The following is a 26,156-nucleotide window of genomic DNA, read 5'->3' on the forward strand; positions in this document are numbered from 1 at the left end:
CAAAGTGTGTTAAAGAGAATAAATGTTTAATAAGTTTGGGAAGATAGGTTGGAGCCAATTGTGATAGGCCTCATGAGACAGGCTAAAAGACTATGTATTTTGTCATAATGGAGATTGGAAGCCAAAAAAGGTTATTTGAGTAGGGCGGTGGTAATGATAAGACCACTGCCATAGGAAAACCCAGAATGATGTGTTGAGAGTGGAAGAAAGGAGGGAGGCTGTTAATGCAAGTAAGAAAGGATGAGATCCTGAACCAAAGTTCAGGAAAGAAAACAAAGATGCTGATTTTCTGAAATTTGAAGAGAATCAAGTCGACAAAACATAAAGCAAGTGAGCTTGACTTTGTTACGTGGGAAAATTCTGGAATGGATTATTAAAATGATAGGTGGGATAATAAGCAATGATTCCCTATAGGTAACATGGCTGCAACAAAAAATAAGTGATTTTGTTTTTGTTTTTTGATAGAACTACAGAAAATACATAAGAGGAATGTCAGCAGTAAATAAATAAAGTTGATTTAATTAACAAATCTATCTTTTCTCTCATTGTCCTCTCACACCATTGCGGGGAAAAAAGAGAAAAAGAAAAATCCTTTATCTATAATATAATGTATAATAATATAATATATTAATAGCACAATATTAATATAACATAATAATAAATAATATAATAATATAATATAAATCCTTATATCAAATATATATAGTTAAGCAAAACCAATCCCCTTATGGGCTATATCCTAAATCTACAATGTTCTTGTTACTGTGTAAAGTGTATTCCTGGTTCAACTCCCCAACTCCATATCAGTTCATGTTTTTCCATATCTCTTTAGAATCATCTCTTCTCTCATCTCTTGTGACATGGTGGTATTATATCACATTCATATGTGCAATAGCCTTTTGGTGCATCTGCCTGCCTCAGGTCTCTCTCCATTCTATTCTATCCTCTATTCAGCCCCTAAAGTTGGTTTTCCTAAAGCCCAGGTGGTCAGGTTGTGTATTCTCCTAGTCAGATAAGCTCTGTGTCTCCAGTATCAAATGTAAAAAGCTCTGTTTGACATTCAGAGCTTATCCTCCTCCTACTTTCCAGTCTTCTTACACTATATTCCCCACAACATACTTTTTGATCCAGCAACTTTGGCCCCTTGGCCATTCCACAATTCTATCTTTTGGCTCCAGGTATTTTCTCCAGGTGTTCCTTCTGCCTAGAGTGCTCTCCCTCCTCATTTCTCTGAACTAAACCCCCATCTTTTATATGAAGCCTCTCCCAAACCCCTCTATTCCATTGTCTTTCTTCTTTATCCCATACATAGGTTTTTTTGTAAATATTTGTTTACATGTTGACTCTCTCATCAGATTTTGAGTTCCTTGAGATCTGAGGCTGCCTTTTGTCAATTTTTGTATCCCTAGGGATTAGTCCAGGGTCTGACACATAGTAGAAGCTTAATAAACATTTATTGATTAATATACCAACAACCTACTAAGCTACCCATCTTAATTGATGGGCATCCATTTTGATTCTAGTTTTTAGCTGCCACAAAAAGAACTGTTATAAATTTCTTTTTATACGTATAGGATATCTTTCTATTTTCTGTTTCTTTTTGGGTGTGAGCCTAGCAATGGTATAGTGGTACAGTTGGGTCAGAGAATATGTATTATGTAGTAACTTCTTGTACATAATTCCCAAAGGTTTTACCCATCCATTGGTCCACCAACAATGTATCAATGATGTTCCTGTTTTCCCACAGCTCCTCCAACATTTATTATTTTCCTTTTTTGCTATCTTTGCCACAATGATAGGTATGATTAGAATCTTGGAATTGCTTTAACTTATATTCCTTTAGTAATGTATTGGAGCATTTCCCCCCATAAGGCATGGATTGTGATAGCCTGTGTTTCTTCCATAGAGAACTGCCTTTTCATATCATTAGACTCTTTGACATTCAGGCAATGGCTCACATGACTCTTATTCTCACAAATTTGAATATGTTTCTTATATATCTTGGAAATGAGACCTTTATTGGAGGAATTTTCTACAAAGTTGGCTGGTTTTGGTTAGTTTCCCTTTTAATCTTAGCTTTACTAAATTAATTTGTGCAAAAACTTGTAAAATTTTATGTAACCCAAATTATCCATTTTATTTTCTATGATCCTCTCTACCCCTTGTTGATTATTGTCAAGTTTATTTTTTTCTATCCACAGATCTAGTAGTCCTTTTCCAGAACATAAACCCTTTGTCAAGTGCACATCTGCATCTTCTCTTTAACACCATGAGGTTAAATGATTTGCTTCCAATCATACATCCAGAATGTGTCAAACACAGCTTGGAATCCAGTCTTACTGATGACAAGGCCAACATGCTGTCCACCCTTACATTAAGCCATATTGTCTTTCTTTTAAAGTAGTATTGCTTTAATATATGTTTTTATGAACAAAATCCCCTTTCTTTATATTTGTCCTCCAAGCCCTTCCTTTGCTCTCTCTGGTGTTCTAATGGCCCCATAGAACCCTACCATAGAATCATTGATTTAGAATCAGAAGGGGCCTGAGAGCTCTCAGCTAGTCCAATCCCTTTCTTTCACAAAGTAATTGTTAAGTAAAGGTTAAATGATTTATCCAGGGTCACCCAGGGGGTTGGGTAACCAAACAGCATCACAATTCCTCTCATTTCCAACCTGAGGCTCTTCCCACTATCCTTCTCTTTGATCTTCTTCATTTGTTTTAGTGGTGTCTGACTTTCCATGACCCCATTTCAGGTTTTCTTGACAAAGATACTGTAGTAGTTTGCCATTTCCTTCTCCAGCTCATTTTACAGAAGAGGAAACTGAGGCAAACAGGGTTAGGTGATTTGCCTAGCATCCCACAGCTAGTAAGTGTCTAAAGGCCAGATTTGAACTCTGGAAGATGAGTCAGTAACTCCAGACTCAGCCAACTAGCTGTTTCTGGATCAACCTCCTCACTTCTTTCAATGACTGATTCCACTCATCTTGCTGCTCTTTTCCCCTCACATTTCTACAGTGTGCTAAGATATTTTACCCAAAATATTTTCCCTTAATTTCTTCACTACCTTCCTTTTGAAACCTTCCAGAACCTATAAGATAAACATTGAATAATTAACTTTTTTCCCAGAAGCAGTCTCTCCACTGTTCTCTGTCTTCTTTTCTAATGATATCCTAACATTTGGACAGTTGGGCACTTTGTCTCCATTGTCCATGGTGGGAGGGGGCATTTTTGCAGTAAACAAGTTTCATTTGAGTTCTGAGTGAAATAGAATCTCTGATAGTTTCCTTTTTTCCCCCTCTAATGTAGGGGCTAAGGAATTTTTAACAGAATCTCAAAATCTGGTTTCCTCAGTGATAAGAGCAAGACCTACTAATGACAGAGAAAAGAGGCATCATGGGAATAAATGCCATAATTTATGAGTACCTGGGATCAGAGAGAGAATAGACCTTAAATTTAAGCCCATTTTCTTGAAAGCTAGAAATCATTGCCTTGGTTTCCACTTTCCTTTTTTTTTTTCCCCTGGGAAATTTGGAACATTCAGGGCAGCATCAAAATAAGAAAACAATGCTATTTTGTTTAAAGCGAATCTTTTTTGGACAGCCTCCTGGTTCTCCAGGATGGGAATTATGGGGATTCCCAAGCTTAACCATCTCAGCTGGATCTCTTTCTCTCTTCTGGCTCATTAACAAGACAGATTCAGAGAGAAGAAAAGAGAAGGGTGGAAGTGAGGCTAGAGAAGGCCTATGAAAGATGCTGGTCATCCTGCCTCTGAGAGAGCACTCAGTGGGAGCGATGCTGATGTGTTCTCAAAGAAGGGATCCATCTGTGTGTATTTCGAGTTTAATCTTGCGAAAATAGAGGAAAAGAAGAATTAACCACTTGCATTTATAGCTTTAAAGTTTGCAAAGTGCTTTATATCTGTCATCTCCTTTGATTTTCACACTTTTTCCAGTGAGGTCTCATTGCTTTTTTTTTTTTTTTTTTTTAAAAACAAGATGAGGAAAAAAGAAAACAGAGATTTAAAGTGACCTGCCCAGAGTCTCTAAACTGCTCAATGTCCGAGGCTGGACTTAAATATAGGTCTTCCAGTCTCCATGTCCAGCATTTGATCCATTAGGTAATTGAGCTTCCATCCAAACAAAGATCACTGGTTCTGGAGGTTGGAGAGCTGGAGTGTCAATCCCGAGGTTTCCTATGTTTTCAGTGGCGTTCCAGAAGAAGTCACATAACTATTCTAGGATGCTGCTTTTTTATGTACATCTTATTTCATTCCAGCTGCAACATGGTCATGAACAGAAGGAGTTAAGTGAGCTTCCAAAAGAGAACACCGGAGTGAAATTACACTCTGGGAGTAGCTGACTTATCTGACAGGGATCTGGCAAAATGTATTTCAAAACTTTTTGGATGAATTCTTTGCTGCTCAGACTCCTATCCTATTGCACAAAGAAACTGTTTACAAATGGAGAGTAATCCCATGCAAATTTAGGATTTATGAATAGCACCCTAAGGGCTGGTGCAGATCAAGGGCGGCTCTGTATCATGATTACAATGGAGATTTTTTTTTATTTAATTGATTTGTGGCTTTTGCATCTGGGTTTTTTTTTTTAAGTGACTTATAGAGGTTCTTGAACAGCTAGTTTGTTTTGTCTTGTTTAAAACAGTTCCACCATTTTGCATATTTCTCAGATTTTTTTTTTGAGAGACAGAGTTGGGAGAGAGAAGAAAAGGGAGAAAGACTGGGAGAGGAAAGAGAGAGAGGAGAGAAGAGAGAAAGGGTGGGGAGAGAGAAGAAAAGGGAGAAAGACTGGGAGAGGAAAGAGAGAGAGGAGAGAAGAGAGAAAGGGTGGGGAGAGAGAAGAAAAGGGAGAAAGACTGGGAGAGGAAAGAGAGAGAGGAGAGAAGAGAGAAAGGGTGGGGAGAGAGAAGAAAAGGGAGAAAGACTGGGAGAGGAAAGAGAGAGAGGAGAGAAGAGAGACAGAGTGGGGAGAGAGAAGAAAAGGGAGAGTGGGAGAGGAGAGGGAAAGACAGAGAGGGAGGGAGGGAAGGGGTAGAGGAGAAAGACAGGGAGAGGAGAGAGAAGAAAGGGTAGAGAGACAGAGGAGAGAAGAGAGACAGAGAGAAAGGAGAGAGAGAGGAGGTGAGAGACAGAGAGAAGGATGGAGAGAGAGACAGAGAAGGACAGAGAGAGACAAGAGAGACAGAGACAGGGAGAGGGCGGGGATGAGAGACAGAGAGAGAGGGGTGAGAGTGTGTAGGTTAACAAGAGCAGCTTCTCTTCAAAACCACTTTTTATTACCTGGTTTTCCTTTTTTCTTTTCAAGAACAAAACCCAAAGAGAAAGAGGTGGGTATGCTATTAAGAGCAAAGAAATACAATTGGATGGCAGCCTAATGCAGCCCTCCTTTGTTTCTGCACACTGAAGGCTTCATTAATGCACAGTGGAACCACTGGCGGGAGTTAGTGACCTTTTTGTATCAAAAAGGACTTTACATGGACTTAAATTCTTTTTCTTTTGTTGATGCACAATGTCCTTTTCTTCTGAAAATGGATGATGATCAGTTCACTCAAAGGCTACAGGATTGAGTGGGCCAGAAGGGGGGCAGAAACCCAACCTCTGTATAGAGTGATTTCAGGTGATTTCCTTCATTTGAAAACAGTGAACTCAACTTAAGCTCCTCAGGCTTGAGAAACAGGAAAATTTTTTCAATATATAATTTTTTTCACTTTCCCCACACTTGACAAACAGCAGAGATGTCCACTCTTTATTCTTGTATTTTAGTTGAGGGAAGTTTCCCGATTTAGAACATAAAATGATTAGGTGAAGTAAAATGTTTTTACTTTTATCTTGCTAGTTCGGAACCAGTTGTACGGTTTTCAGAGTGGTCCCAGTGGGTTTTAAGTGTCTGAAGGTTAGTAGGTAGAATTTCTTCCTGAGATAATGAGAGGCTTGTTTTCTAGCCAGGCACACAAAGGTCTAAAGACTGTGGTCTTTGAGGCTTTCTGTGTGTAGAAGGATTATCAGTTTTCTACACTAAACTGTTTGATTCAAAGTGGCCATTTTGTATAACACTTCTAATGTGGGTTTGTATTGCTTTAGTTGCAAAGGACAAAATTACCACAGCATCCAGAGGGATTTTTTTTTTTAACCTTTATCCTCTGAATTTTCATTAAAAGACAAATTTGGCATTGTCTGATATATGCCACACAGAATCAGGCTACTTTTTCCCCCTTTGACCCACATGTTGAGTGTAAGTTAAGTTAAAGTGATGGTCAAATACAATTTAAAAATAGATCTTCAGATTTTTTTTTAAGAACGTGCCCTGGCATATGCTTATAAATTTTGGCTACATCTACGTGAAGGTTGTATGTCTCTGTGTAAATCTCCTCTGTACAAATGGTATGCCTTTTTCTAAGCTGCAAGCATTTTTACAACACTTATTTACAGGGTTAGGTTATTAACTCCTTCTCCTGAAGACAGCTATTTTAAATAATAATTTCTATCAGAAAGAATAATTAAAAATGACCCTTATCAGCTCTTGCAGTACATGTCTACTGTTAGGACTTTTATTACCCTTATGAAGACATTATAATGGGATTTCTTATTTGGCAAGCCTATGAAAGTGGAATGAAGTAGGAAATAAAATGAGCGACATATATAAAACATATCAGCATATTAAAACACATGTTGTTAAATTACTTACTGGATTTAAAGGAAAATGTTTCTTCCATCAGCTAATGTTTTATTAAACCATTTTTTCTCATTCAACAGGTTTTGATGGAAGTTTTACTAATTGAAATAAATATCTTTGACATGTCATAACTAGGCAAAAGTTTTCTTGTTCTTTTGTTTTTATATTGTTAAGTCAAGCAAGAGGGATTGATTCGAGGTTCCTTTTTCAGGTTGACAGAGAACAACTTAGAGAAATACTATGATTATAGTGAACTTTTAAAAAAAATCCATTTAAGTAATTTCTCTTTAAGACAACCTGATTTGGGAGTCAATAAACCAGAAACCTTTTAAAAAAGAAAGTGGTGTTGTGATTCATAGTTACAATAGAAACAGATTGAGCAGCTGTTAAATTCAACCTAGTTCCAGAATTTCCACCCTGATCTCTTTGAAGGCCAAGGTGCCAGCACCCTTCCCTAGTCCCCAAGGCATAAAAAGAATCATCCTTTCAAATTTAGGATGCTTGCCCAAGAAGGACTGAACCTGAAGTGCATTTGGGAGTCAGTTGTTTATATATGGGACAAACAATTAAACTTTTCCATTTTTTGAAATCACAGATTTCCAGAATTTCCATTTACTAAGGTTCTCAAACTCTTAAGCTATTCTTCCTTTTATGAGGGAGACCCTTTTAAAAGATCTAAAAACAAAAACCCCTCATTTACAGTTGACATCTAGAATCTAATTTTGTAATTAGGTTGAAATCCATTTGTTTCCCTCAGAAACAGTTGTTTTTAGCTGCCAGATGAGAATATATTATTTAGGAGAAGCATTTTTTTTAATATTATATTTATTTGGGCAGTGCTCTGAGATGCACTTTATTTCATATCATGATGTTAGTGATTATTTCTTTCCTTTTTTAAGAATAAATTTATTATGTATTTATTTTTAACATTCTTTTTAAAATTTTGAATTCTGAATTGCTTCCCTCCCTACCCTCCCTCATTGAAAAGGTAAGCAAAATGATATCGATTTTATACATGGTCATTTCCTTTAACCCAGGCAGTTGTAATTATTGGGAAGCATAGACATTTTAATCTCTCCTTTTCAAGTTCTCTGAACCCAGTACCTGCCCCTTGCCCACGTTAAACCTATTCGAATCTCTCACTGAAGTTCAAATTATAACTCTTCTCATTATCTGGACACTGGGAAATTAAACAGATAAAATAGGGAAATGGAAGAACTCATTTGAGGAAAAAACAAGGCACTCCAAGTAATGCCAACAGTAAAGATGAGATGGATGTGGGGACTTCAGGGAACCATAGGGTTAAGGCAGTAATGGAACACCAAAAGGTTAATTCATTAATCTTCTGTGTCTACTGCTAGCCCATGAAAGAACCTCAGTAGAGCAAGTAATGTCACCAAATGGTGTGGGGTAACATGGGCACCCATAAAAGACACTTCTCATCTTCTTTCTCTAGACACTTGTGCAAGTTGCTTTCAGTTAAACCTGCTGTGGACACAAAGGAGAGAATGAATTATTTAGTCCTATAGAATTCAATAGTAGGCTATCCCTGAGATCACAGATAAAATTTTAAAATAATTTGGTCCACTTAAAAAAAATTCATTTTTTTTCTCCCAAAAGTAATTTTGAGCCATGATTCACAATCAGTATATATGTTTTTAAAAGGCAGTACTTCTCTACACATCACATTTGTTTCTTGATTCATTATGGCCAGCTATCAGACTCATTTAAGGCCTTTTAAATTCCTGTCCTATGCTTAGGAGTACATATTTTTCAGTAACGACACCATCTATCTTTATTGTCAGTATACACACACACAAACACCAATCCTAAATCCAGGTTGATAGGAAAAACTATGAAATGCTTTTCTGGCATTATTTTTATAGTTAGAAGGAACAGTATACCTCTCTGTTTTATTCTCTTGGGCTTCTTAGAAACTGAGCAGTGGTCAATAAAGTATTAAAAAATATGCAGAAGAGAACAAGAAGTAGTCCAGAAAGGGACACAAGGAAACAGGGTAATTTTTGTTTCTGAGTTAAATGTAATATACACTCCTTTAAAAAAACAAACTGTAAAGTTCAAGGTTTCATATATAATTTATTTTGTTCTTTGTATATTATAATATTCATATTTATGGAGTTTATGATAAAAATGAAGATTTCTTTTAAATTGAGAAATGATCTTACTGATGATTTTATCAAGGCCTGTTCCCAAAGGGCTTAATATTATAAAGGAAGTTCTTGGTAGTTATTTTTCTCTTTAAACAAAAGATCCATATAGAAGAACTTGTGTTAGGATCCTTAAGATGATAATTAGTTTACAGCTAAGGGGCAGGTAGGCAGCACAGTGGTTGGAGCACCCGGCCTGGGGTTCAGGAGGACCTGGGTTCAAATGTGGCTCTAGACACTTTCTAGCTTTGTGACTCTGGGTAAGTGACTTAACCCCAATTGCCTGACCCTTGCTATTCTTCTGTATTCGAATTGATACTAAGGAGGACAGATAGGTGGCTCAGTGGATAGAAAACCAGGCTTAGAGATGGAGGACCCTGGCTTAAAACCTGGCCTCAGATACTTCCTACTAGTGTGACCCTGGCAAGTCCCTTAACCCTCATTGCCCAGCCTTTTCTGTTCTTCTGCGTTGGAACCAATATATAGTATTGATTTCAAAATAGAAGCCAAGGGATATTTACAAAAAAAATTGATACAAAGTCAGAAGGTAAGGGTTTAAGAAACAAATATTTACAGCCAGATCATCTAACATGGGTTCTTTTTGTATCATGGACCTGGTTGGCAGTCTGGTGAAGTCTGTGGACTCTCCAAAATAATATTTGTTGCCTACATTCATAAACAAGTAAAGCCTCTGATTTCAGTTGTTTTTCAGTCATGTCCAACTCTCTGTGAACCCATTTGGAGTTTTTCTTAGCAAAAATACTGGAATGGTTTTCCATTTCCTTCTCCAGCTCATTTCACAGATGAGGAAACTGAGGCAAACAGGGTTGAGTGACTTGCCCAACATGACACAGCTATTATGTGTCTGAGGTCATATTTTAACTCCAGAAGATATCTTCCTGCAAGCCCATCACTCTATCCACTGTGCCACCACCATCTCAAAATAGTGTCTTTAAATAATTGGAGAGAATGTTATGTTTCAGCTAGAGTTTAATGAAAATAAAGATGTAATTTTTCCCCCATCCATGTTTATTTATTTATTTGTTTGTTTTGGGGGGGAGAGGGAGTGATAATTTATTTGTCTTTGATATTGACTTTTGATGCTTTTTTTTAACATTTATTAATATTTATTTTTTAGAAAAGTTAACATGGTTCCATAATTCATGCTCTTACTTTCCCCTTCACCCCCCGTGCTCCCCCCACCCATGGCTGATGTGCATTTCCACTGGTTTTAACATGTGTCATTGATCAAGACCTATTTCCAAATTGTTGATAGTTGCATTGGGGTGGTAGTTTCGAGTCTACATCCCCAATCATGTCTGCCTCAACCCATGTGTTCAAGCAGTTGTTTTTCTTCTGTTTCCACTCCTGTAGTTCTTCCTCTGAATGTGGTTAGTGTTCTTTTCCATAAGTCCCTCAGAATTGTTCTGGGTCCCCCTCCACAGTTATAAATACTCCAAAATCCTTCCACTGATCTCCTGAGAGTCCAGATAAAGAACGTCTGATCCATTGCAACTTCCTTGTTTTGCAAGTGGTGAAATTGAAGTATTCCCCAGAATCACCTGGGAGTAGATCTGTGGTTTAAATCAGGTCCTGGCCTCAAGTCCAGCACTTTTCCCCCTACACCAGGCTCCTACTTCTCTGAAAACAGAGGGAATATTTGGGGCTGTCTCTCAGAACACCACTACAATGAAAGACAGACTAAATAGTGAAGCTCCATAAAATTATATAACCTTTTTTTTTAATCCTCACTCATTCTAAATGTGAAGTTCTACACCCAGGGACTCCATTGCCTCTCTGAAATGAGCCTGTTCTGTTCTTTTTCTACCCACTCCTTCATATGCCACTTGTCTAATGTTATACCTTATGAGAAAATGTTAAAGGAGCCACATCATCTGCTTTATTATGTTCATAGTGGTTTCTTTTTTAAATTACATTATCACTGGGGCCTGGAAAGAAATATAATGCAAGGTTACATCTGATCCTCAATACTCCTGAAGTTCAGAAGTGAGTTCTTAAACACACATACTTTGATCATGACACTCCTCAAAATGGTTTTCATATTATCCCACCCTTATGGTTAATAATAGCAGGGCATCCATCCCGGTGGATGAATGGAAAAGATAAAGGAGATATCAGCTTAAGTCTCTTAATAGAAAGGGTGCTGCATTCTCATTAGTTCATTTCTCCTTCAGGCAGGAACAGAAAGTCCCAGTTGTATTAGTCGAGGAGACTACTCCCCATACCAACAATATCTTTTACCAGTGGGGAAAATGTCCTTGTTTATCATTCAATGCAAGTGTAATGATGTTTAGCAATTTCCCCTCAAGTCACAAGTCTTAACTAATCATGTTATTCATATTTCCCAGATACTACACCTGGATGTACTATTGATTTTTATTGATACCCTTAGAAGCGAGGTTCATCAAATAACTGAATTGTGTTTTTCATATTTGTTAAACAAATGGATATTTTATTACCCTTTTTTCTTCTTTATTCTCCTAATTGTATTCTGCTATTTAGCTATCTATAGTATAAGTGCTATCCAGAACTTGATTTTTGCATTCTGGAAAGCAATTCTAGAAGGTGTACATTTTCACTTGCTTTTGTCACTTTAAGGGAGTGACCATTTTTATGCTATACTATATTTTAAACTTTGTTAAAATAAATGAATAAATCTTTGTCCATTCACTCTACTTCATACAATGATAGTAATTTTATTGGAATTTTAGGAACCTGTTTTATTCACGGGAACAATGAGAAAAAATTTGGATCCTTTCGATGAGTACACAGATGAAGAATTGTGGAATGCCTTGAAAGAGGTAATTAATAAAACTCCCTTTATTTCTAGTTTATGCTTATGGTGTTATATAAAATGGGAGGTCTGAGAGGAAGCTTTACTTGTTCACATACTCTATTTTATTTGTTTGTTTTAAATAAGTTTTCACTATAATTTTCTCCCAGTAATCCTCATGCCTTGCCTTCTCTGAGAACTATTCCATATTAAAAAACACGGTTTTTTAAATAGAAAGAAAGAAAAAGAGTGGATTGATGGACTCAAGGTACATGTTTAAACATTAGTGAGACAACAAATAAATATGAAAGAAGAGATTTTTAAAATTAGAAGAGAAAAAGATAAACAGGAAACAAAAACAATAACAAAATAAAAGTTATAGAAGTTATAAAACTAAATACTTTGAAAGTACCAATAAAATTGATTAACTTTTAGCCAATCTTATTAAAAACAATAGAGCAGAAAATCAGCTGAAGAAATAATTGAACAAAGACCAAATTGAATATCAAAAAAGAAAATTGTTGCTTTTAAGGAACTACCAAAGGAAAAAAACTGACCCCGATGGATAATTCTATCAGAATTCTTATAAATCACATTTAATACCCATACTATACAAATTATTCTCAAAAATTCCAAAATACTCTTATCTAATTCCTTTTCTAAGATAAATATAGTCTGTACCTAAACCAGAGAATCCTGTCAAGGCTAAAGCAAGCTCATTAAAGGAATATTCATCACGACCAATTTAGATTTATGCCAGGGATGCAAAGATAGAAGACCTAATTAAATTAAAAATGAAAACATCCAAAACCACATGATTATTTCCAAAGTGATGAAATGGCTTTTGACAAAGTATAATACTCATTTATGCTAAAAACCCAAAAGGTATTAGTATGGAGGGGCCTTTTTTAATTTAAAAAGTAATGAAAACCAAAAGCAACCCTCATCTATAACAGGAATGCATGAGAACTTTCCTCAAAAAATACAGGATTGAAAGAAGGATGCATAAACTCACCAATATTGTTTTTATATAATTTTGGAAATTCCAATTATAGCAGTAAAAAAAAAGAAAAAGAAACTGAAAGTATATAGTGATAGGTAAAGAAGAGATAAAACTATCCTTATTTGCTGGTATCATAATTTACTAAGAAAATCTTAAGGGATTATCAAAGATACTAAATGAGATAATTGATTCACCAAAGTTGTAATCTATAAAAGAAACATTCAATTACCAGCTAGATTTCCATAAAATAACAAAATCCAAGATAAATAATAAATGCCTTAAAAATTATTACAAAAATGTATAAAATATCGAAGGATAAATTTACCAAAGGACACAAAACACTTGCACAGAATTCATTCTGAGGTGAACCTCAAAGAAATAAAACAACAATCATCAGAAATATAGTTAAAAAATAGTGAGGTCAGTCCGTGGAAGGGATTAGGTAAAGAAGAATCAGAAACAATAGAACACAAAACAGAAAAAATAAATTGCTTTATAAAAGCTGCTGGTAATACTTGTTAGCAGTCTGAAATTAGGATTAGACATTTTAATATTCTGAAGATAGGTACACAAGAAAGAAATTACTTTTGGTTTTGCGTGGTTTTGGGTGTTGTTTTTTGTTTGGGTTTTTTGTTTTGTTTTGTTTTTGGTGTAAGTGAAATTTCTAAAGGCTATATTTTTAGTTTTAAAATGTTAATTTTTTAAAGACTGCTCAAGATTTTGAAGTAGCCATTGGCTAAAAACCTGATAGGGGCCCAAGCAGCCAGGGTAGGCCAGAGGGAGCACAGACTGAAGTGGGAGCTGCTAAACAGCTAGTCTGGAGAGCTGGTGGAGCCAAAAAAAAAGGGGTGGGGCTGACTTCCTGTCACATGAGCCAACATTAAGCCAATAGCTAGCCCTTCTGATGTTATCACTCAGTCCCTCCCCAAGACATCTCTGATTGGAGAACAGTCACACAGGAAGTGAACTCAGAACTCAATCACAAGAAGAGGTGGGTTTTCAGGAAGTCAAGGTCCTTTTCCTATGCCAAAATGGCTGCTTCCTAGCTCACTGATTTCATTATGTAATTAAGTTCTTGTTTACAGACAAACAAAGAACAGGTCTCCACCCTGACTGCAACAAAAGCTAGCCCAGTGATATATCTTTAACCCTAACAGACCCAACCTAGTTTCATAGTGGGAGAAGAGACTGTTTTTCTAGTTTTAAAATCAAACTGTTTGGAAGGCTAAAAAGGGAACTATTTCAAAAAATATCCCAGTTCATTATTAGTTTTCCATATTGGTCAGGACCTCTGAAAATATTTTGGGGAATTTTGCTGTACAGTAACTTCCACTAAGTTCAGTTTGACAATTGGACTGTAATTTATAGTCTCAGAAAGGCCTGTGTCACTCAAAAGTTGAATGACTTGCCCAGGGTCAAACCACCAGTGTATATCACAAGTGAGACTTGGAACCAGGTCTGTTCTTAAGCCATTCCACATCCTTGAACACAATAAACACCAAGAATAATAGACTAACCTCAGAGAAACAAGATGAGCAACTAGGGTGGAGCTCCAGGCTTGGAGTTGGGCACACTCATCTTCAGGAGTTCAAATTCCATCCCCAGGCACTTAGTAGCTATGTGACCCTGGACAAATCACTTTATCCTGTTTGCTTTAGTTTCCTTATCTGTAAAATGAGCCAGAGAAGGTAATGGCAAATTACTCCAGTATATTTGCCAAGAAAACCCTAAATGGGGTCGCAAAGAGTTGGACATTACTGAAAAACAAAGGTGGTTAGTTTAGTCTTAAAACCCTATCCTCTACAAAATGGACTACCTTTGGCTTAATGATTTGTAATTTTTCTTTTACAAAAATAGAGGAATAATAAACAATGTACTCATAAAGTAGACTGCGCCAGTTTGATCATTTCTTCAGCTCATTGTTTTTTTCTTTCATCAAGATAGTTGTCACTCATTTTACCCTTCTAGGGATATCTCTGAAATTTTAATGTGTTGGATAAGATTCTACTGTGTACCGCCAACTTTGGAGGCCAGACAGTTTCTTACCTGTAATTCTTGTTTTCTGGAGGTGTGTCTATGATAAGTCTTTACACATCCACCCAACTTCCCAGAAGACTTGGGGATTTTTTTCCCCCTAAATCTAGACTCATTACTTCATCTTATATTTGGAAGGTAATTGACCATCTGGAAATATTTAAGATCATCAGTCTCTGCACGTGAATTGGATATATATTTATTCAGTAGTGGTACTGCTTTTGTTATACACACCTTAAGAGACTATGAATTGCAGGTAAATGATTTCACAACTTGTTTCATAACTAAACACCCATAGGCTCTCCAGTTAATAAAATTAATCCAGGCAAAATCCATTAAACCTTCCTGATCCTATCTCTTGTCACTTGTTACTGATGATCTTCCCTCTTAGAGCTCTTGTTGAAGTTTGGTTCTATAGTTCTCTTATGCACATCATGCATAACATAAGCCCATGTTGTAAATTATAGTTACTTGTAGTTATACTGCATCCCCAACCTTTTGGACTGTGAGTGCCATGAGGATGAGGACAATACCTATTTAAACTATATATCTGCTCCTGTTGGCTATCACAATGCTCTGTGCATGTATTAGGTAATTAATTTGTCATAATGTGTTTTGTCTTACACAAAATCTAAATTCGCCTCATAGGTAGAACAGAGTCTCAATTACTCCCACTAGTTCCTTCAGTTTCTAATTTCAACTAGACCCTTTTATTCTTCCCGAACTGACTCTATTGCATTCCCCACTCTAACTATTCCAGACCCCTCTTCTCCTCAAGCCTCTCATAGCACTTCCTATCTCTCTCCAATAGAAGATTTTTCCTTCTGCTTTACTGAGAAAATAGAGGCCACCCACCCCAAGTTCCCTTTTCTTCCATATTTAATACCTAAAAAGCCCTTGGATGAACATCTCAAACTCATCTTGTATAACTGCGGGCAAGTCCCTCAACCTCTGTTGGACTTAAGTTCCTCCTCTGTAAAATTATGGAGTTAGACATGGTGATTTCCACAGTCTCTTCCAGCCATATTCTTTACCCTCTCTGAGGCTTATTCCCATTCATTATCTTCACTTTGCCTCTCACTTAATTCTCCACTCTTGGAATCTGTCACCCAACTTTATGATTTAACAGAAACTGTCCTACCAATAATTTTTTAATTGTCAAAGTCTAATGGACTCATTCTAATGGATTCCATAAGCATTTGTCAGTTGCTGCTGACCAACCTCTAAGATGTTTATTTCTGGATTTTCATTTAATTGTATTATCTTAGTTCTAGAACCTATCTGGCCATACCTTCTAAGATTCCTTTGCTAATCATGGGTATATCCCAAGTGCTCTGTCTTGTGCTCTCTTTGCTACATTCTCTGCTTTGATGACTTCATAAGCTCCCAAGAATACAGTTATCATCTCCATCACTCCTTGAGCTATAGATCCACGTCAGGTCTTCCTCCTTAGCTGTCGTCCTTTATCACCAGCTGCTTAGTAGATATTTCAAAATGGATATCTGATTGACATCCAAATTCAATACAACTGAAATAGAACTTATTTCTTCCTCCAAGCCCATCACCTCTTAAGAATTTCCCTCATTCTTTTAGAATTATCACTGCCCTTCTAATCTTAGCAGATGAGAAACAATGTGTACAAGTATATATTTGTATGTATATAGGTCTGTATCCAGATACACATTGTCTTACCCAATAGAATGTATAAAATCCCTGAGGGCAAAGACTTTCATATTTGTCTTTGAATCTCCAGTGCCCAATTCAATAATTGCAGATGAATCCCAAAGCATGACAAGGTCCAAAAGGATACAGGAGTCTTAAAGCGCAGAATGAGCCAAGCCAAGCTAGGGAAACAGAACCAAAAGAGGGAGATTTTTAAAGTTCTATTGAGGATAATGAAAGGTTAAAGAAAGTATAGAATTACTTGCAGTTAATTTTGAATAGTACTAATTATGTCTCATTATAAAATTACTGGTTTTCTTTGTATTGTGAAAAATCTTTAAATATTTTACAGATATAATTTTGTTACATTTTAAGAATTTTTTAAAGAACATTACATTTCAAAATATATGATGAAATTTAGTTAAAAATGTAATTTGACATATAGAAGTTCAATTTTTATGCCCCTTTTCAGGAATATAAATTGGAAACATGTGTACTTGGTGCAATTTATGCCCCAGAACTTAAGAGGAATATGGAGAACTACAAGGGTAATATAGAGAATTTCAAGAAAACATATAGATGAAAAAAATAAAATCTATATGAAAAATTTAGGGGCATTTGATAATATACAACTTAAAAAAGAAAAAGCAACTAACGGGCATAATTTTTAAAATTACCTAGCCCAGCCTCATTATGAATTCTCCACTGTTACAAAACACTGTACTCTGCATTATTGAAATGAAAATATATAATTTGTGCTCTCAAGGAGGTTCTGATATAAGACATGAACACAAATACCTGTAATATGTTAAAAAAAACTCAGATGAAGAAAGGTGCAGCCTTTAGTTTTATACATCTAATTAAAGTCAAAGCTAGAACTAGAATGTAGGCATCTAGATTGTGTTCATGTACGCTGCCTATCTATTATGCTTCACTCCCTACCTTGTAACTTCACTATTATATAAGTTACTTTTTCACACTTTTTCTTTAAGATACATTAGAAAATAATTGTCATGATCACAGATTTAGCCTAAACTTATAGAAGTCTTTTCTGATGATAAATAATATAGCAAGGATTACCTTATAGAGTTTCTAAAACTCCCTTGGAGCCCTCCATAAATTCCATAGGTTCCCATCCATCCATGGTGGTTGGAGTGATGAATCTTTTGATACTGCAATTCATTTTTACTTTTGAAAGTGGGTATTGCCTAGTCAGTTCAGAGAAAGCAATTTATTCCTAGTATATGTTAAGGAATATCATTTTACCCTGTATTGTCTCCTGTATGGCTCCTAGAGAAAGAAGAAAGGCTATTTAATGAAACTTCACAGTCCCAAACAATTTTTGTAGAGATGTTCAAAATGTTACTTCCATATTTGTGACTCTGGGCTCTAAAAGGACTACACCAGCAGAGTACAAGACTTCGATGATTGATTTTATGAAGCCAAAAATGTTGTGAATAGGGTGCCAGAAACACTGAATTTGTCCAGTCTAGGAGCTAGAATTCAATGTAATTTCTAACACAATACTCCTATCCCTGTGATTTTTTTAATTTGGGTTTTTTCTTTCTTATTAAAAGAAAATTGTTGTATCATATATGTTGTTATATAATTATATATTTTATATATCTCTTTAAGGTTTGCAAATTACTTTCCTAGATATTAAAACTATTTTGGTGGTAGTGGTGCTAGTGTGCATCATTTTTCAATTGTGTCTGACTCCTTTTGGGATTTTCTTGGCAAGCTAATGGGATAGTTTGCCATTTCTTTCTGCAGTTCATTTTATAGATGAGGAAACTGAGGCGAACAGGGTCAATTGACTTAAGTGTCTGAGACCACATTTGAACTCAGGTCTTCCTGACTCCAGGCCTAGCATTTCTTATCTACAGTGTTACCTAGTTGCCATTTTACAGATAAGGAAACTGAGGTAAAATGACTCCTACAGTCATGCAGATTAAGAACCAGGAGGTTCTGTTGTGGGGGACTTGAGGTGAACCCCCTGGGTTCGGAAAGGATACCCTTTGCAAGAATGCAACACTCTGAAACTTAGCTTAAAAATAAAAAGAGAAATTTATTAATTTAGAAGATCATGTTAAATCCGACCAGGAGGATAGCATAGGTCAGTGATGGGCAACCTTTTGAGCTTGGTGTGTCAAAATTCACCAAAAAACCAAGCATGACTCTGGTGGTGTGTCACTTTGAGAAAAAAACCATAATTTTGCAATATTTATAGTTTAAATAACAAAAATGTATAATTGTAATATATAACTACATTTAATAAACCAAAATAGGTAAATTAATATAGGTAGAATTGTCATCTATAGTGCACAGAGTGTCTACACTACAGCAAATGTTTCATCCTCAGCATGCAGCTCCATACTTCTGTCATTAAAAATGGCTACTAACACACGTGTCATAGGTTTGCCGTCGCTGGCATAGGTAGAAAGCTGTCTCTTAGAGGACATCAAGTCTGGGGTCTTTATACGCTTTTCAGCAGTGAAGATGTGACTGAGGCCTGGAAGGGGGAGGAAGAGGTTTACCTGAAGACATAGGGGGTGACCCCCCTAGTTTAGAGGACAGATGGATGTCTTAGATACAACCCAATGGTATCAAGGCATAGCCTGGTGGTGTATCACTCTATCTATCTCAAATCTAAAGGACTACCCAAGGAGAATATTCCTCTCAGGGTCTTATCAGGAGTCACAAGAATGTAAGGGAGCAAAAGAATTTTCTTGCTTGCAGTTTGACCTAAAATACTTCTTTAATTTGGGAGGTACAATATCCCATGCCAGTTCCAGTGTTCTTTCTGCTATATCACACTACATTTTTTAAAAATTAAGTTTATTATTAATTATTATTTTTATATTAAGTTTATTATTAATTGTTAAGTTTAAATAATTAATTAGTTTAGAATTTGTTTCCACGGTTACACAATTCATGTTCTTTCCCTTCCCTCCTCCCACCCCTCTCCAATAGCTAATGAGCAATTCCACTGGGTTTTACATTTTTGAGGACAACTCAAAATATTCTATACTAGAGGAAATAATCAGCCAGTCAATCATTTAAATTGAACCCCACTTTTTCATTTCTTAGAGTTTTAACTCTGAGTCTAACTGACTCAAAGCAGATTTTAAAGATGAACTTTTTCATTTCATAGCTATTGTTGAATGGTTAAAGAATAATTTGTCTTTACACTCTTGGGTTTTGTTATTTATCATTTAGTTGTTGGACGCTTTAGTTGTCACCATTATTTAACTAGTTGGTTTGTTCATTTGAAGTTTGTTGGCCCATCCGACTTCTTATACATATATAGTTATGTATACTCCTCAGGGACATGTATCTTTATAGCCTTCTCAGCCCCAGCACCTAGTGTAGGGCCATGTATATATATAAGCACTTCAGAAATGTTTGTTGAGTTTTTGAACTGTAATTGACTAATGGCTCTATTAAACCTCTCTTCCAAATCGTATATTCATGGACCTGTGCCATTACACCAGTGGTAGCCCATGAAATCATTCTTGGAGATTAAGAGATTAGTTACCTGTAAACCACAATTTTATGAAGGTAGAATTACCATAAACAAGCCAACTGTCCGTATAGCTTAGAATGACATACTTAACTTCAGAACAATATGGTATACCTTATTATGTATANCTCTCCCTTCCTTCCTCTCTCCCTTCCTTCCTCCCTTCCTCCTTCCCTCTCTTCCTTCCTTCCTCACTTCCCTTCCTTCCTTCTTTCCTTCCTCCTTCCCTCCCTTTCTTTCCCCCTATTGCCAGTTTTTTCTCTTGCAATTTCCAGCTCTCTCATCCACATCCTTGGATTTACAAGAATTAACCCCATGCCTGAAATTCATTCTATATATCTCTCCATCTCTACCTTTCTCCTTAGAGTAGCCATGTTGGAACAATGAATAGAGTGCTGCAGTCTGGAAAACTTGAGTTCAGTTCCTCCTTCAGACACTTAATCATTAGTTGATTGACCCTGGACAAGCCACTTAATCTCTCTTACTCTTAGTCCTCTCACTTGAAAAATGTGAATAATAATAGCTCCTTATTTCATAGATGTTGTATGTCATCAGATGCAATAACATAAGTAAAGTGCTTTACAAAAAGGGCTATATCCTCTACCAATAATAATCCCATCTTCTACCTAAAGCCTTTCCTAACTCCTCGGAATTCTAGAGCCCTCCCTCTTTTAATTATTTCTTGCTTCTATGTAAATGTTTGCTTACTTGTTTATACATACTTGTTTGCTTTTTATCTCTCCCATGAGATTGTGAGCTCCTTAAGAGCAGACCAGTACCTGGCATAGAGTAAGTGCTTACTAAATGTTTATTGACTAACTGATAAAAATGCAAACATTTGTTATTGTGCTCTTTGTTCAAGACAAATCAGATGCCCCTTCCTCTTAATCTCTGCTTCCTTTAATTTCTTTATTTCCTTGTCTAGACCTCTGTCATATTTTACTTCATACTCTCATGCTTATCTGTATACATTATATCTGATACATTTCTGATCAAATCACCTTAATCCATCAACTATTTAGTGGGCACCAGGAATATAAAGAAAAAGTAGAAAACAAACTTTGCCCTTATGAATTTTATGTTTTACTAAGAGAGATACATCTATATGATAATTTGAGGAAGAAAGAAAGAACACTAATCACTAAGAAGATCAAGAAAAGGGACACTTGAGCCAGGCCAAGTCTTGAAGGGAGCCAGGTGGTGCCCAGGAGGGGAATCCATTTCCAACATGAGGGATGGATAATTTCTGGGAGAACCAGAGAGGAAACAGAAATACTCTGGTTTGGGTTGGAAAAAATAAAGTATAGTAATATTATCTAAACCTGAAAGATAGACTCCAGATTTACCAAGCTAAAATACTTTATTATATTTTAATTTTCATGTGGACAGAGATAATGTAGTCTTCTTTTATTCCCTATTGCCTAGCATACTACCTTGCTTAAAATGGATATATATTATGGAATTGAATCTGTTAATCATTTAAGAGATGAAGTTAAATTATTACTTAAAGTTTATAGATGGGACGAAAATTTGTAGGAAAAAATCCCCAAAGAAATCAGTTAGTAGATCTAATGAAATAGGTTTTTACCTTTTTTTTTTCTTCTTAAAAATGATCTATTTATAGGTAAAAGTCTATTTGGCCAACACATTGAAGCCACTCAGTATATTAATCTATCTGTCAAAGTATACAGATACCCAGAAAACCACAGGCCCTGAAGTTACTTTTCAAATAAAACATAACAAATTTTCTAACATTGAACTTAAGGAATTCTAATAGTGCCTGTTCCAAAATGGAATTGGCATGGGTTGTGTTAGCCTATGATCGAATCATGAATGGACTTGTAAAAAGACTTGAAATAAGTGTTATGCTTGTTGATATTTGTCATAAGAAGTATCTAAGTTCCCATTACATTTATTCTCTAGAGTTTAAAAAAAAAAAAGTTTGTCTTGACATGTCAATACTCTGCCTCGTAATTAACTGTTGGGAGTAACCCTCGTAGTCACTCAAAACATTTGTGGGCTAGGGATGACACGAGCAACTTATGTCTCCAGAAGTAAAAAAAAATCTTTGAAGATGACATGGCTGATTGACATTATTTCTTCAGTAAGAATTAGTTTAAAAAGTCATCCTTCACCTTTACTTCCCTGCAGGTACAACTTAAAGAAGCTATAGAGGATCTTCCAGGCAAAATGGATACTGAGTTGGCAGAAGCGGGGTCCAATTTTAGCGTGGGCCAAAGACAGTTGGTTTGCCTTGCCCGAGCTATTCTCAGAAAAAATCGAATATTGATTATTGATGAAGCAACAGCAAATGTGGATCCAAGGTACAGATATGAGGGCCTTCCTGTTACAGTAGAACATTGGAAATAGTATAAATGAATGATAAAAGTGTCATGGTGTGAAATGCCACCATCTACCAGATAAAAATTACTTTCTGCCTTCCTATGAAAAATATTTCTAAGTCATTTTCTTCCATTCCCAATTTTGGTTTTAAAAAGTAGAAACATTCCTTCTAATTTTTATGCCCTTCTTCTCCCCAACTAAAATATCATTTACTTTTTTATTGTCTTCTCTTTTTTCCTTTGGTATTTTCTTTTCTTTATTGAGTTATTTTTGTTGTGTTTCAGAACGGATGAATTAATACAGAAAACTATTCGTGAGAAGTTTGATCAGTGCACTGTGCTAACCATTGCACACAGGTTAAATACTATTATCGATAGTGACAAGATTATGGTAAGAAGACTCTATATTGTTTTTTTTTTTTTTATTTTCAGTTTCATTTGCCATTTTGAATTCCTATGTTCCCTCATCTCAGTCTAAGCCCTACAGAAGGTGATTTGAACAAAAGACAACACATGCTTGCCAGGATTTATAGAATGTTTTAAGAGCACTTTAAAGACCTTGTCTCATGTCATCCTCACAACAAACCTGTGAGGTCGGTTCTGTTACTAGAGATGAGGATGCTGAGGCCCAGAGAAAAGACTTGCCTGGGGTGACACAGTTCATAGATATTAAAAGCAAGATTTAAACCCAGGCCTTTAATGGTGCCAGTTTGACTGTTCCGTTTATGCTATCTGGTTTTCCAGAGAAGATCATAGCTCACAGCAACTTCTGACATTCATTCATCTTTGTAGCCCATGGCTTCTCATTATTTCTTCCGGGGTTTTTTTTTTTTTTTTTTATCAAAACTTTAGTAAAGTGATAAGTTGATTATTACAGGCCAATTAAAAAATCAAACAGGTAAAGCCTCAAAGAAATTATGTGGCTGTGGTCAGATCCTCTTCCTTGATAAACATTGGGTCAGATATAGTTTTCTTCAGGCTTATACAAGCATGTATTACAGGACTACACACTGATTAACATGAAAAGGAGGAAAAAATGGAATGGAGGAAGGCCAGTATTTTCCTTACAAAGATACTCCTGACCACTCGCCGCTGACTTCTCAGGCAGCTTTATCAACCCTAGCCAGGTGCCCTTGTTTCCCATTAAGCATCTAGTTGGGATCATTGATGATGGCATCCTAGCAGACAACCCAAGTAATGCCAACTCTGAAGTCGTGATTTTCCCATCACTCCCCAGGGCAGTAGGGCCATGGAGCATCTAGGTGGCCCCTCCCGAAGAGCTCTTCTCAGGCCACGTCACTTGATGTGAACGTGGAGGCTTTTGTGTCAAGTTTCGGAGCTGCTGATGCTCCTGGCCTCAGGTTGAAACTAGGAGAGTGGAGCGTTCTAATGAAGTGGCTAACCAGCATCACTGTCATAATAAAGTCATGTAATCACAAGTGTTTAAGGTGTAATAATTGAATTTTGCTTCACTGGTGAATACCTCTCCACAAAGAAGGATGGAGATGGTTTTGTTTACTCTAACTAAATCAAACAAAGGGCCTTGTTAGGAAATAACTGTGACCTAATTAATAGCTTTGTTTATATGTTGGCTCTCCAAAGGGATTTGCCCAGTTTTGGTTCATTAAATGCCATTGATTTGTTGGGCTTAGAATGCCAATTTATAAAGTCATTCTCTCTATTTTAACTTTATTTAACATAGTAGAGTCATAAATGACAGCTAATTTAATCTTCCTCATTTGCTTAGTTGCTACAAAACAGTGGAGCAAGACAGACAAATTAGAAATCCTCTTTCTTTCTCCTGATACCACTATCTCTCCCTTGAAGACAGCTCCTGTGCTGTAGTTTGGGGATTAGCTACTTAATTGTGACCTGCTTTCTCTTTAGCCAATAGCACAAGCAGCCGTGCCTCGGAATCCCAGTATGCCCCAGTCTCTGCTTTACTTTTTCCCTGTGTAAGAAATATAAAGAAGGGAGGATTAGAAGAGAATTCTTAAATTATCCCATTATATTTTTGTCTGAGTCATGGGATTTTTTTAGTCATCATCTGCTGGAGACAGCTACGAAAATTAAGACAGAAAAAATGTTCAGAACCAAAAGGGGGTCCCAGTCATTGTTTTGGGGTGTTGTGTTTTGTTTTGTCCTTTGTTATCTCTTTACTGTCAGCTATGTGATTTCATAATCTTAGACTCAACCCTCTCACCTACAACACTCATCTCTTCATAGACAAGAGCCCTTTTTCAAAATGTTTTCTTTGAAAAAATAAAACATATAATTTATACCTAGAGAAAAAACAGCCTCAACTGAGGGTCAATTATTTAAAGCTGTACTTCAACACTGTTTCCACATTTGTAATTTCATGATCCCTTATTGAGACAATCTAGATGTTTTTGTTATTGGTTTTACCACCACATGCAAGGACACGTTTTTTTGCCCTTTTGCATCATAAAAAAATGTCTGGAGAGATTTGACTCCCAGGTTTTCTGGATAAAAAAACAAAAACAAAAACAGTGGTTAACATTAAAAAACAATGCTGTAAAAACCCAATGGGAGTGGGGAATGTAGGGATGGGAAGTTGTTTAGAAAGTTATTGTAAGCAAGATCAGTTCCAGCTTGGGAAGTTGTAGTATTAGTTGCTAAAACCTGTCTCCATTGCCAACAATTCAAAGAAACTTTTACATACAGGAAGGTATAAGGAAGCATTTTTAATGGAAACAAAATTGTTGCTTCATTTGCAAAGGATGACCATGTCATCCAGCTCCTAATCCAGTAGCATCCTATCTTCTCCAATATCAAATATGTAGAGTTCAAAATCCTTCCTCAATTAGCCCCCTCCCACCTTTTCAGATCTAGGGACACTAACCTCCTTACTGTTCCCTGAATAAGACAGCCCCTATCTTCTATCTTCTAGTCTTTTCTCTGGCTGTCCTACATCCCTGGAATACTTTTTCCCTTATCTCTAGCTACTGACCTTGCAAGCTTACTTCAGACCCAACTAAAAATCCCATCTTCTACTGGATACCCTAATTCTAGTGCCTTTCCTCCATTAATCATTTCCTGTTTATCCAGTGTAGCTTGTTTGCTTTGTCTTCCCTATTAGACTGTGAAGTCCTTAAGAACAGGGACTATCTTTTGTCTCTTTTTTATACCCAGTCTTTAGCACAGGGCCCAACACAGAGCAGTCACTTGATAAATGATTGAAGCTGAAATGCTAGTTAGAAAAAATTGTTTGGTATCCCATAATAATATGGAAAGCAAAAAAACAACTCAAGGCCAGGTAGATTGACTGTCTGCTTTGAGACATGACATAGTATAATAGAAAGAACAATAGACCTAAGGATAGAATGTCTCAGCAATGTGGGCTTCAATTTTCATATCTGTAAAATGGAGGTATAATATTTATGATACCAACTTTACAGGGGTTTGTGATTAATTCTGTAACTGTATAATGTTCTCTTGGTTCTACTCATTTCACTGTTCATTATCCTGTGTAGTTCTTTCCAAGTTTTTGTTTTTTTAATTAGCCTCCTCTTCACTTATTTTGATGCAGTAGTATTCCATCACAATCATATACCACAGTTTGTTCAGCTATTCCCCAATGGATGGGCATCCCCTAAATTTCCAATTTTTTGCCACCTCAAAGAGAGCTGCCATAACTATTTTGGAACATATGGGTTCTTTTTCTCTGATCTCCTTGGGAAACAGACCCAGCAGTACTCTTGCTGGATCTAAAGGTATATACCATTTTATAACTCTCTGGATGGAATACCAAATTGCTCTCCAAATGGTTGTTGGATCAGTTCACAGCTCCACCAGCAATCTATCAGCAAACCCATGTTTCCACATCCCTTCCAACATTTTTCATTTTGCCCTTTTGTCATTTTAGTGAGTCTGATGGGTGTGAGATGAGATCTCAGAATTGTTAGGATTTGCATTTCT

The 26,156-nt window shown here is 36.3% G+C and overlaps 1 protein-coding gene across 1 annotated transcript in view; it reads left to right on the forward strand.

Annotated features, from left to right (window-relative positions):
- ABCC4 (ATP binding cassette subfamily C member 4) overlaps window positions 1-26,156 on the forward strand; it is a 288,067-nt gene that overhangs the window by 243,730 nt on the left and 18,181 nt on the right. The window contains exons 23-25 of the mRNA XM_044669348.1: window positions 11,592-11,681; window positions 22,027-22,199; window positions 22,503-22,608. Coding sequence (XP_044525283.1) covers window positions 11,592-11,681; window positions 22,027-22,199; window positions 22,503-22,608 — 369 coding nt within the window. The remainder of the gene's footprint in view (window positions 1-11,591; window positions 11,682-22,026; window positions 22,200-22,502; window positions 22,609-26,156) is intronic.

Source organism: Gracilinanus agilis, chromosome 3 (genome assembly GCF_016433145.1).
Source record: "Gracilinanus agilis isolate LMUSP501 chromosome 3, AgileGrace, whole genome shotgun sequence".
NCBI classification, from domain to species: domain Eukaryota; kingdom Metazoa; phylum Chordata; class Mammalia; order Didelphimorphia; family Didelphidae; genus Gracilinanus; species Gracilinanus agilis.